The sequence below is a fragment of the Camelus dromedarius genome, chromosome 7 (genome assembly GCF_036321535.1).
Source record: "Camelus dromedarius isolate mCamDro1 chromosome 7, mCamDro1.pat, whole genome shotgun sequence".
In the NCBI taxonomy this organism is placed as follows: domain Eukaryota; kingdom Metazoa; phylum Chordata; class Mammalia; order Artiodactyla; family Camelidae; genus Camelus; species Camelus dromedarius.
The window spans coordinates 33,004,006-33,017,587 of NC_087442.1; the positions used below are offsets into that span (position 1 = coordinate 33,004,006).

Below are 13,582 nucleotides of genomic sequence, written 5' to 3' on the forward strand. Positions count from 1 at the left end.
AAAGGTGACAAGATAAAGAGAGCAATCCAGTTGTTTTACTTAAATGCTGCTTGCCTAAATCAGTCTACTCTGAAACCACATTTAATGTAACAGCGAGAATGCTGAAGAAATGGAGACTTGCCAGCTGGCTCTGAATACTGCTAACTAGAAGTGAATAACAATGGTCCCATGAATCATTTCTAAGCTGTTTAGGAAAAACCTTTCACTAAAAAATTCCTCTACATCACACTAGTTGTGGATTTCACATCAAAGAGATGCCTGGATTCATTATTTCATTAATAAACAGTAATTCAGAAACTGACATTTCTGACAATGACGCCAAACAGAGGCAATTAAAAAAAACTGCAACTAACCTACATTCTTGAAGTCAATGAAAGCTGATAGAGGAATGTGAATTAAATTTTTATAACCTTAAATAATGCATTAAATAGCTATGGTTACCTGACTTAATAAAAAGCACAGGCTTGAATGCTCTGGAATAGATCTGAAATTGGTTACTTAGGAACTATTTCCTTTTTTATCATTCAATATTCAAATGTTAATTCAAATGTACTAAGGAAGGGACACTAAACAAAGACAATTTGAAGAGTTCTCATATTGCGTTAAAGTGGTAGGTGTTATTTATATATATATTTATTTCAATGTTACCTTGAACGTTTTTAAAAGATTTCTGGCTTTCTGGATATGAGGAGGGGGTTAGGTGGGGAATGCTCCTTAGAGGATGTCACATCTCTGAGACAGAACAAATAGTTACATTTGTTGTTTTTGGATACTCTACCTTTATTCTTTCCCCACTAAGGGCTTGAAGTAAAGACAGGAAAGCCACAAAATGAATAACAATGGTAATTATTATAGACATAGGGTGAACGATCTCTTTTTGAAGATGTTTACAGGTGGAACTGTTGAGGATGTCTAAGTTCTTAATAAATATGATCTTTTAAGGGGGAGATGACCCTGATTAGCATTTGCCAAATCAAATTCCATGGAACACTAGTGTCCCATTAAATGTTAATAGATGCTATTTGAGAAAGAGTTAGTATAGTTAAATATTTGGGAAACTGCTATATAATATTCATCTCTTGGACAGTCACAAAAATTTGCATACTAAAGTCCTAAAGTAATAAAGCTACCCAACTTCAACTCAGTATTTATACATGACAATATCTTTGTGTAAAAAGGTATTATAATACCTTTTCTGTCTTATAATTCTATGAAGTCCTGAAATACTGTCCCTAAAAACATGAATAGCATACTAAGTTTACATTAGCCCTACCTACTTTTATCACTCAGATGAATAAAAATGAGAACACAATTTTCTATAATTGTATTTCAAAAGTGTGATAGCAAAGAAATGAATTGCTTTTCAGTACATTACTTAGAGGTTTAATTCATTTTTAATTCATTTAGACTCTAAGAACATGTAAATCTGTATGGTTCAATGTACCTGGATTTCACGTAATGAAAGGAAAACAGGATTGTGCTCTGCTTATGGAAACAACTATAGAAACTGATACCTAAATATATCATATTAACGGGGGAAATAATTAACATTATAATTTAATCTATTTTGTCAATAAACTCTAAGATGTTTCAAAAGGAAAAAGATCAAGAACAGGAATCTTTCTGTGTGGCATCAAATACCTATGTAGTCTATGGGTCATGAAAACGAAAGGGTATTATCACCCTATACTTGAGAATTATATTACAACTGGCTGATTATTCAGGATTAATGAGCTCAGGGTTAGGAGTTCAGTGGCCATATGGGCAACTGTAATGAGCTGCCTGGAGCCAGGCCCCTGCCAATACTGCCACTCAGCACGGCTGGGGTCCCTACGCTCACCAGCAGTTTGGCTCTGCTCCAGCAGGGGACCACCTCAAGCCAGTGGCTCTTCATCAACCCAGTCTTCTTGGCTTCATCTCCATCTGGGTCTGGGATGCTAGTTACTGGGTATATGACTAATTTCTTAGAACTAAGCCTCAACTTGTATACTTTTCTAGTAAATGAGTCTTCAACCTGTTGCCCTGATTTCACAAACTGCCTGACTTGATGCCTCACCTAGAATACATGTTCCTCTAATATGTCTCTCCAAGGCCTTTTACTGACTTGAGTCCTGTCTCTAAAGTCCAGTTTACTTGTGTCTGTATTCCTGCTACTGAAAAAGACTTCCTTGACTGAACTTTAGTCAGGCTCCTCTGAACCCTTTTCTCAACCAGACTTTCCTAGATCTGCATAGCCAGGTTTTAGTAAGAATCCTGCTAAGTCAGTTTGGAGGGAATCCCCCATCCTTCATTTCTAATGGGCTTCCTTAGCCTCTACTATCCTCCAGGTGATATTACTCTGGCTGGCCTTCAGCAAGAATCCTGTCCAGTCTGTTTAGCCAGTGAAACCATGTTTCCCTAAAATGGATTTGCCCTGCTGAGCTTACAATTAACCTCTTTATCCAAAACTTTACTCCCTTTCTTGTCCCCATCTGACCTCAATTCTGTGCTAACTGAACACTACTCAACCACAATCAGATGACTATAATTGTTCTTGTTGATAACACTGCTGATATACTAAAATTGCTGTTGTTGATATTATCATTAATGTACAAACTCAGGCCGTTCTCCAGGGCAAGAAGAGCTAATAGACCCCCGAGCCACGGACCACCTGGCTAGAGAATCATAAACCAGAGACACCCTAATTCCCAAAACTATGATTAAGAAATGTCATAGAAATGTCACAAGATGATGATTACCCCCAGCTTCTTCGTTCTTCCCCTTTACAACCCCCCCAACTCAAAGACCAAGTCAGAGTGGACTTGAGGCTTGTCTCCTACTCCCTCGCTTGGTACCCTGCAATAAATTCTGACTTTGCTGCAAACTTCCACTGTCAGAATTTGGCTTTCCCCACTGCAGGCACATGAAACCTTTGCTCTGTTCCTCCAGCATCCATCCTCCTGATGTTTCCTATTAGTAATTTTCCATCACCCAACCCCCTCAACCTGCTCCTTTTCTAAAAATCTTCACCTTTCCTTGAATTTGGAAATGAGCCCAGTTCTACAATGAGGTGTCTTCCCTTCTATTGCAATAGTTGCTGAATAAAATCTTTTTACCACTTTAATGTCCAGCTCTGGTTTTCTTTAACACTACCTGCTACCAGATCTTTCCTCCTGCCTATACTCTGATGCCTGTTTTATCATCTTTACAGATTCTCTGCCTGTACTCTCTGGGCTTTCCTTATGACAAGAGCCCAAGCAGACTTTAATCTATCAAAGAAAGAACCTTCATATACAACCTGCTCTGTCCTGACATATTTTTCTAATCTTAGGAATTTCCTTACAAGACTGATGGATCACCTGACTTTATTAACAAGGGCATATTATTAAAGTGTAGTATGAATCTTCATGATCTCTTGCTTTGGCAAATACCCGTGCCTCCTGACTCAACTTTACCTCTTCAGTACACTGTTACTAGATTATACTTTGATCTTGTCATTCCCTTTCCTCAAGTCTGCAGAGTTGAGGTCAGGCACTGAGACTGTGATCTAGCTTCAACTCACCTTTCCAAACTTCTTTTCATTGCTCCCATTTACCTACCATGTTCTCCAGGCAAAACAAGTTGACTTGTTACCTGCTGCATATGACCTTAATTTTTCTATTGTCCCCTCCCTTTGCCTAGGCCTATAACGCTTTTCCTTATTTCTGCATGTCCAAATCTTTTTCAACTTCAAGGCCCAGTACTACCTGTTGGGCACAATCTTTCTTGCTCAACTCCATTTTGATCACTCTGACGGTCCTTAATACTTTCTACTTTGTACTACAGTTATTTAATAAGTTCTACTTATTATCTTCCTGGTTGGGTCATAAGACTCTTGATGGCAAGAGCTATTTTATTTTCACCTTTGTATTCCACAGCATCTAAAATACAGAAGCCTACACAAAGCAGATGCTTAATAAAAATTTTTGAATGAACGAATTCTCAGTTCTATCAAAGCTCTTCCAGACTTGCATCATTTATTAAAACATGGTAAGGAGAGGGGATGGGGTGAGATGGGATGTATCCTAATGATCTATCCATAATCTCTTGGATTCAGAGACCCTAGAAGTTATCTATCACCAGTGGTTCTCCACGGATTTTCCAACTCTATACACCCAATTAATGACATTCACATGTGCAACTAATGTGTAATTCTTAAGGGAAAATCCAGGTACATTTTTTTCTTTTTACACAGACTCTAGGATATGGATAACTGGGTCCCCTAGCTGTAAGGCCTCTCTTCTCTTGCCTTTATTGATATTTGGAAGATCAGCTGAAAGGATGCTAATACAAACACATTCTCTCACTTACAAACCAGGAAATCTCAACCAGGAGTGCAAACTTGTTTAAAATCAGAGCCAGTCAGAAGCAGAAGTGGGATTAAAACCCAGGTCTTCTGACTCCTTGTCCAGTGGGCTTTCCACTACGCAGTATAGTCTATGATCATTGATGCTAGAATAATAACCCAAAGTCCCAGTAGATTATCAGTATTACTTTCTTTCATGTGCGTGCATATTTACAATGCTTTCTAAAGTCATTCATCAACTAGTCTGTAAGAAATTTCAATAAGCTTTCAGACTTTTTTACCTTCCTCTCCCTTCCTCCATCTGTGAAAATTAGTTGTATGGTGCTTTAGCAAAGATAGCTTGATTGATGTTATGTTACTGTTCAGCAACAGTTCCTCCTATTAATTGCTTTATAATGGTAATTACAATTTGTGGTACAAGATATTTTCTTTTCTAATTGGCTATTACTGGTGAATAGCAGCTTGTTACATAACAGAAGATTGTGTTAAATAAATAACCACAATTACAATTCTTAAGTCTTTCTTTAGTTTTTGGGTAAAAACACTAAAAAGAAATTAAAGGCAGGGCCTCTGTAATTACTTGGGGGATGGTTCATCTTTCAGTTAAGAAAAAACACAAAATAAGGACAGTGTTAGGGAAACCAGGAGAGGGAGTATGCATTTCCTTTCTTTTGAAGCATTACTCTGCTCAGCTCCTCAGCAAATGAATACAAATTGCAGATTCAAATGTATCCACTTCTTCCCAGAATGTAATATGGAAACAGAAAGGACTCTCCAATTAGCTCTGGTAAAATATGAATACGGAGCCCCACCAATTACACTGAAATGTCCCCAAGGATAAGGCCAGGGGTTCTTCTTCATTTGTACCCCACATAGCACCCGATATGAAGACAATCCACAGTCACCACTCAACCAACATCAAATGAGGTAATCCAAAGCTATATGTGACAGTCTCTGTCCTTAAAGGGTTTACATATTATAAAATCAGGAATACGTCTTGATCCAAACTCTAATGTTAATTAGTCTGTAATCAAATTTAAAGTCTTATCTTCAGATCATTGTAGTAGCAACAGCAGTTGTCATGAAAACAGTGAGATCACATGACTTCTCAAGGTCACACAGGTTTTAACTGACAGCTCCTTTGGAATCCAGTTTGTCCAATTCCAAAGACCCAGCACTGCCACTCATGATAGGCCTTCATCGGCATCATTCATTCCCTACCCTTTCACAGTGTATCAAAGTTTACAGTGTTTTCACGTGCACTGCCTCACTCAACCTCCCAATAATATCAGCAAGGTACTTACTTACCTGCAACATTTTTATGATGAGATTGAGGCTCAGAGGGGTTAAATGATTTTCTCTAAATTCATACTGCTACAAAGTAGCAAATTCAGGATCAGAATCCAGATTTCTGACTCTTAAACCAGGTTTTCCTTCTACACTTTTTTACTTAATGTATTGATTAATTTAAATATACTACACATAAAGAAAGCCCCAAAGTATCCCACACTAGCTTTCGTCACTTAAAACATTCTACCACTTCTCAACTGTTGATACACCTTAACCTCTCCCATGACCCTCAATGAAGTAAAGGTTTAAGTCCTGTTTAATTTTAGAAACTTTACTTGGTTCCTACTGCTAAAGATAGCACCCAACCCCAGTAGACTATCTTATAAATAAATGACACTGGTCACAAAGAGCACTGACTGAGATGTAAAGAAAGGCAGAAGACTGATCAGTCAAATCCATCACCACTTCTGGAAAAAGTTGCCCTGCACACCTCTGGGTCAATGAAATCAGTAGAACACACTTGTTTCAGCAAGAGATGAAAATTCTTCAAGGTACTGTCAGTGAAATGCCAATCTATTCAGAGTCTGATAAGTTTATTAAATAAATCACAGCAAAACTGAACCTTTACTCTGTGGGAAAGTTCTCCAAGAACAGCTAACAGAAGCATTTAAAGATTCAACAGCTGGAAGGGCAGTTTACATACACTTCTAGTTTCTATATACGCATGGATTTATGTCTAGGAGAAAGTATAATTTTTATTACATGAATCTGGTCAATACCATCTTCAGTTTTTCAAGATAGGACGTGTAAGAGTGTGTGTTGTGGAGGACGGAGCCATTCTTTTGCATGAACAGAAAGTCTATGTCAATACAATGAGAAATGTACATAAATTCAGTGTCTGATACAAGTAAGTACCTATCAAATACCTTAACAGAAACCTGGTCATAAAATGGAAAAGACACATTAAGGTTGTAGCACTCAAAATCATCATGTGTACCACCTCTGGTACATATGCCAAGATGTGTCTATACTTATGACTGAAATAAAAGTCACCATTTACTGAAGACCAGGTACTATATCTATTATCCCACTAATCATTTCAACATTCTAGCAAGACAGATATGATAATTACCCATTTCACAGATGAGGAACCAAGATTCAGAGGTTGCTTAATTTGTCTGTGGCTGTTAAATACCCAGGATTTGATCCTAAGCTGGCTGGACCTCAAAATGTACCCATACTCTTTTCTCATACCATATTGCCTTTCTATAGTAACATTAGCTTTAGAATAAATTTATGTTTAAGGAAAGTCTGTTTCAGACCTCATCAAATGGAATTTAGTTACTATGAGACATCTTTATAATAGAAAATATGATAAAAGTTCTCTTTCAGTTACAGTGTGACCTTGTGCAACCTGCTCTTTGCACCAGTTTCCTTTACTTGTAAATAAAAAGGGGATGATATGAATATTTATCTCAGGGATATCGTGAGACAAAATGAAATAAGATCTGTAAAAGCATTTGTAACAGTGCTTGGCATAGCTACTGCTCAACAAATGTTAGCTACCATCAGTACTATATTATTGCAATGTCTCTTCTTAATATCCTGAAAGCTGGGTCCCATGTATTTTTCAAAGGAAAACAAAAGGATGTTCTAAAGAAGTCCCCTTCAGAGCTTTACACCAAACCTGCAAGACTAGGTTTCTATAATTCTTTTTCTTCCATGACATCCTCTGGCTTTTACCTTACATACCAGGATGGTATGTAAGATTATCTGAGCTTCTTGTTGACTCTGAATGTGGGTGTATGTGTGAAGAGCTGGATATGAGGGGGCAGCACTGGGTAGGGGTGAGAAAGGGTATAAAAGATAATATAAAGGGCCTCCAGAGCACATAGTTGCAATACCAGTACAGAGCACCGAGAGACACCCTGACAACCCCTAGGAATGCCTGGGCAGCCTAAGCAGTTATTACCACCACATTCTTAAGCCTCCCCTCGGTTGCACTACAATTTAGATTGCTTCCTAAGTGAAATCACAGAGAAGGCAGTTTTATAGTTCAATTAGGCATAACTTTACATCAAAAGCAACTGATATTTACTGAGTTCCAACTTTACAAAAGGAAATATGTCGGGCTTTCATAAATATATAATTCAATGAAATGATCACAGTAACAGCAAGGTAGGTATATCTGTATTTTCATAAACATAGCAGATATAAAATAAATCTATGTTACACAGCTACAGTGTCAGAATTGAAATTTAAATAGTTTTTCCAAGATAGGGTCTAGTCCTCTTTCCACTGTCCTGTCAAATATATGAGACTGGACTCAAGCAATAATGCTGGGAGTAAGATAACAACCTGTGGAAAACTGGATAAGAGCCATATAGATGATGGAAGACAGATTTCAAGGTCTGTGTAGCAGTTCACTCAGTTACAGGTTCAAGATTATAAAGGACAGATCTGAAGTATTCTTTTAAAATTTTTGTCATTATCTAAACATTAATACTTGACTTAAAGAATGAAAAATCATGCTAAAATGCTATGATTACCTCTGACCACCTTCATGATGATATTCTTCATTTTCCAGCTGGTATGTATAACTTTCACAAGCATACAATATCTACTCAGTTTTTTATTCTACTTCAATTCTGCTGTTTAAAACAGCAGTCATTCCAAGTATTTTGGATAAATTTCAAACAATCTATCACATTGTTAGAGTGCTTACTACACACAGCTCTGATCAGCACTGGATGTATAACAAAAATAATATAAGACAACTGCTGACCTCCAGAAGTTCACAGTCTACGGGTGTAGACAAAACTGCCAATAAATAACTACAGTCTGATATGGTGAGTGTCATAATGGAGATTTGGGAAAGGAAGCAGGGTGACTGAAGATGAGACTGGAAAAGGAGATTAGAACCTTAAATGCCATGCATTAGAGTTACACTGAAGATCTGAAGTGAAGACCCATGAATACAGTTGCGTTTTGGAACGTGGATTAAGAAAGGGAAAATCAAGAGTCAGTGAGATCAACATGAAGGTTTTGCAATCATCCAGGCTACAATCAATTCCGGTCAAATATTTATTAAACACTGCAAGATGCGAAGAACAGGGTTAAGCAAACAAAACCAAATGACAAGGTTTTGGTCCCCAAGAACACAGTTTGGAGAGTGGGGGCATAGATAATTCAGCAGTGATAGTGAGAGTCAGAAACAGAACAATGGCTATTCTAAGAGATGAAGAGAAGGAACATGTTCAAAAGATTCCTTCAGGCACAAGAAAATAAGACGTGGTAACAGATCAGATTCAGGACTTGAGGGCAAGATAGGAATCAAGGGTGCTTCCTAGGTTTCTAGCTAAGGCTGGATGCCATTTATCAAAATAGGAAATACAAGAATGAGGAGTTGACACCACCTGCTACCTCCATTTCTTCTAGAGACATCACAAAGGAGTTATAAGGTCTCCAGAGGGAAAGCATTATAAATCCAAAGAAGCATGACTATGACCATCATCTACTGGGTATGCATTCTTAGGGAAAAAAGTTGACTCTGTCAAGATATTAGGATATAGAAGCATAGTTTAACACTGTCAGAAGAAATCACTTCCATCAGAAAAATCTCCCCAGTAACATCCCCAAGTGAGAGAAGTGTTGAGTCTACTTATTATCTGTTCTTAATTTGAGGGGACAATATGAAATGCTAGTCTCTGTTCAAATGTTTGGAAAGCAGTGTGGTGCAAGACCAGGGACTTCCCTGGACAGAGATGGAGCCTCGGGAAGTCTGGCAGACGGATCTCAGGGAAGTCCTGTACCTGCCTGCACACCACCCAGTGACTCATTCTAGCAGAAATCTTGTAGAACCGCAAGGATTTCTAAAAAAGACTCCATAGTCCCTTCTGCCCCCAAATATTAAACACACACTTTGACATTTTAAATAGAACTACAGGGAAACCTCTTAAAGAGGCAATTTTCAAGAAATTAATGATTTTACAGGGTAAGACACACTTGATAACTGAAGTGGCTGCATAAAAAGAAATATGAATATGCATACTTTTAACATCATCATTTCCACCCAAAATTTGTATCATGCCTTGTAGGCTTTGAAGAATTTGGGTAAAGTCACAGAATGATACATAGGTTATTAAGGGGAATTTTTAATTACAACTTTACCTTATAACAATTCTGTAAAAATTGACTATTAAGCTCTCCCACTGACTGCTATAAATTAGTGAAAATGCTGGGCAGTTCTGAACCAGGGTGAGGAATTTTTTTCCTGTTGCAGATACAGTACATTCACTGGTGCTCAATACTTTTGTTGAAAACAAACTGGAACCTAAAAATATGCTATCAGTTACTCAATTCAATCTAACAGTCATAGAAACATTGATTCTGGATTCATGATGCTCATCACTGTTTGGTGAGGATACAGAGAAAAGGACACTCATTATGACTAGAAGGAATGTCTACACATACCTGTTAAGAGGCAAATCTAACATCTATCACAGTTTTAAAGGTGTGTAACCTCTGACCTAATTTCTCAAGAAGTACACACCATTGGACAAGGATATACATATATATATGGCTGTCCACTACATTATTGAAAAACTAAAGCCGCACTATAGGTTCATTAGCAAAGGAATGGTTAAAGTACGGCACGTCCATATTATGAAACACGATAGTTGCAGTCCTTAAAATGAATGAATCAAAAAGTGTACTGATATGGAAGTGTCTACAATAGATCATAGGGAAAAAGAAGGTGGCAGATCTTTAAGTAAACGTAGAATGATCCCTTTTTATTAAAAAAATAATTAAAACCATACAGATGTGTGTCATATAGAAATGTATCAGAAAGAACACACATTAAACCCCTAAGAGTTGGTGCCTTTGGGAGTGGGACTGTGGGGAGGAATTTGACTTTTAACATCTCTGAATGGTTTGAAATTTTTATAATGAAAACTTATAACTTTATAGTAACTGATGATATTCAAAAGTTCTACAATGTTTTTAAAAGGCATACCCAATTTTCTATTTTATGAGTGAGATAAATTCACCAAAGATTCCATCTTCAAATGTAAAACAGGTATCCCCCTGGAAACTTGAGAATCTGAATAGTATGTTACTATCAGATCAGAGGTGACTACATGGCCAACCCCAAAACGAACTGTTTAGGGTGTGGATACAATTCAATATTTAAGTATTAAGTTTACCAAAGATTTCTTTGGTAGAGGTAGTGAAATAATTTCAGACCTAGGGGGTTCCACTGATGAGAGGTGGGAAGAAACAGAACTATCTCTGTGCTGAGACAAAAATTTAAGACTAAACGTCAATTTAACTGTGAAAGCAAAAACAAAGAAAAAAAAAAACCCACATGGACAGAAAACCAGATTTAAGTCCCAAACCATGTCCATTAGAAAAAGACAACTAGCTGTGTCAAATTACATACCAAATCAAAAAACAGGGCGTGAAGTGGGGATAAATAGGCTAAAGGTAAAAGAATGGGGCCAGGAATTCTAAAGACAACCCCCATACAGCTTTCAAAGTTTGGTTTTGGCTCTCTATACCAGATCAGAGGACAACATGAAAGTCAGGTGAAAGCCAAAGCAGCTGTGATGATTTTCTCTGAAGACAAGAGTGCAAAGTACCATTTCTTTTTCTCTTGATCTAAGGACCCAGCTCCACATTCAATCCTGGGGAACGCCCCGGGCAGACAACGAGCGACAGGTGAAGCTTTGAGAGCCACGCACTTTCCCTTCGGAGACCGCTCCAGGCAGCAATTGGGAAAATCTGTTGAGCGGAGAGCAATGACCAGTCTACAACTGGAAATCCGCCCGAACCCAAATAAAACAAATCTTCAGAGGGCAAACCAACAAAATCGAGGTGGGGGCAAGGAAAAAGAGCTGCTAATCCAGAGTTACAGTCACACTCGCGCAAACCTGACTTGACCCACATCTACTTGGCAGCAAGCGCAAAGGTGAGAGCTTCAAACGTAGAACAAACGCCCAGGGAAGTGCCCTGGCTGCGGAGAAGGTCATTCCATCCCATTTTCTCTTCTCTCTCAGACATTCCCCATCAAGCAAGACCCCACCCCGTCCCGCTGGGCCCCGCGCGTGGCAGCCTCGCGCCCAGGTGGCCTTAGAGCTGGGGTCCGCCCAGCAGTCAGCTGCCCTTCAGGTTGGAGAAAAAGGAAGATAAACCATTCAGAGGCCCCGTACTCACCCTCATAACTGACACCACCGGCTCCGCCACGGTTGTCAGCACCGTCCTCCTCCCCTTGGGTAGCAGTCCCCTGGGTCTTGGGAGCAGCCATTACGCCGCCGAGGAAAAAAAAAGGGGAGGGCCGCGTCCAGGCGCGGAACCAATGGAAACGCGACTGCGAGCGAACTCCTCATCCCTGCGGCGTTTCCTTCACGCCCACGCCGCGCTGACATATTCTGGGCCAATAGGACGCGGTGAGAGGAATGTAACCCCGCCCCCAGCCATTAATGCCACTCCCCCTTCCGGGATGGAAAGGCCTGGAACTACAATTCCCAGCGTGCTGCGTGGGGCGCTGGGCTGGGAGGGCTGGAAGAGACGCTGGCGGGCGGGGGGGTGCGCCCGAGAGTGCCCCGGCGTGTTCGCTTAGTTCAGTGAATCAGAACAATGACTGCGCCGCCGGGTTCTCTGGAGCGCGTCGGAGGACTGTGAGCAGCCGCCTCCGGGAGAGCGGCGGGCGGCGCAGCCTCGGCCAAGCGGTGTCAACGCCGGGCTCGGGAGCCTCCAGCACAGACCCTACCCAGAGCCCTCAGCCCGCGCGAAGCCGCCGGGCTCCAGCGCTGCAGCCGCTATTCGGGAGCTGTGCATTGTTGTGAGCTGGAGAAGGGGAGCAGGGATTACAAAGCCCGAAGACCCCGGACCCCTCTTTAGCCATGTGGATACCTACGGAGCACGAGAAATACGGCGTGGGTGAGTCTCCGCGGGGCGAACTTTTATTCCTCTCTGGCCCGAGCGGGTGCGTATTTGGCGTCCTTGCCCCCCGCGCCCCTCACGCTCCACCCGGCTGGAAATGCCTAATCTGGCATCGCGCTGCGGGTTCGGGGCTTTGCCCAGTGAGCGCCGGGCAGAGGAGCGCGCGCCGGGGTCTTGCCCCTCCACGGCGGACCGGCGCTCCCGGCACCGGCTCCCGGAGCGCAGGGACCGCTTGAGGGAGCGCGCAGCCAGCCCACCCGCTGCGGGCTCTGCCTGCGGAGTTTGGAGTGGCGACCGGGCGTGTGTGTGTGTCAAGTTGGAAGTGGAGAGTGAACGGCGTTCCTCTCCCTCCTTATCCTGGTTCCCCAAAGACGGCAAGGGCTGCGACGATTTCCCAAGGGTAGAGTGGGTGAAAACAAGAACCGCGCAGAGAGAACATCCCCAAAACAGAAGGGAGGCGCAAAACCTTCCCTCTGTTTCCCTTCAGCATTCCCGGAGTGCGGAATGTGGCACCGTCCTCTAAAAAGCCGCTCTGACAGAGTCCGGCCTGAGCCTCCCCTCTCCCTCCGTCCCTCCCATCCCGGGTTAGGGTGTGTGTTGAGGGGCGGGGGGATTGGTAAATGTCAACATCTGCGCCGCTTTGGTCTTTGGAGGGTAACGGGTATTTCAGCAATGTTTTTACTTCTGACTACCCTCTCTGCCCGGAGTGAGCGGGGTGGGGGTGGGGGGCTTGGTGGAAGCCAGCTGTGGAGTGATAATAGGGAGGGGGAATCGGAAAGCTTGGGTCTTCGAGGCTTTTAGGAAAGGGCTACCCTGACACTGGTATTAGGAGGAAAAGGAGCAGGGTAGCGCTTGTTGTTCTGTGCAAAGGTGAACAACAAAGGACATTAATGTTGACTGATGAATACAGGAGTCTCCCTTCCTTTCCCTCCTCCCATTTCAGGCCGATTACAGTTCCCTTTTTTTGTTATTTGATTTCAGCTGGGTCGCCCCTTGACAGTTACTCCTTTTAGGGTTATGATT

At 41.3% G+C, this 13,582-nt stretch overlaps 2 protein-coding genes across 3 annotated transcripts in view; one reads left to right on the forward strand and one right to left on the reverse strand.

Moving 5' to 3' along the window:
• The window catches only part of ZNF277 (zinc finger protein 277), a 100,958-nt gene extending 88,983 nt beyond the window's left edge, over positions 1 to 11,975 (reverse strand). The window contains exon 1 of one of the 2 annotated variants that reach the window (XM_010975554.3): positions 11,831 to 11,975. In XM_010975554.3, the coding sequence (XP_010973856.3) occupies positions 11,831 to 11,921 (91 nt within the window). In that variant the 5' untranslated portion in view covers positions 11,922 to 11,975. The remainder of the gene's footprint in view (positions 1 to 11,830) is intronic. The other variant, XM_031455222.2, reaches the window with a different exon arrangement.
• Positions 11,976 to 12,148: 173 nt separating this feature from the next.
• The window catches only part of DOCK4 (dedicator of cytokinesis 4), a 405,833-nt gene continuing 404,399 nt past the window's right edge, over positions 12,149 to 13,582 (forward strand). Inside the window, exon 1 of the mRNA XM_031455220.2 lies at positions 12,149 to 12,556. Within this exon, the coding sequence (XP_031311080.1) occupies positions 12,520 to 12,556 (37 nt within the window). The 5' untranslated portion in view covers positions 12,149 to 12,519. The remainder of the gene's footprint in view (positions 12,557 to 13,582) is intronic.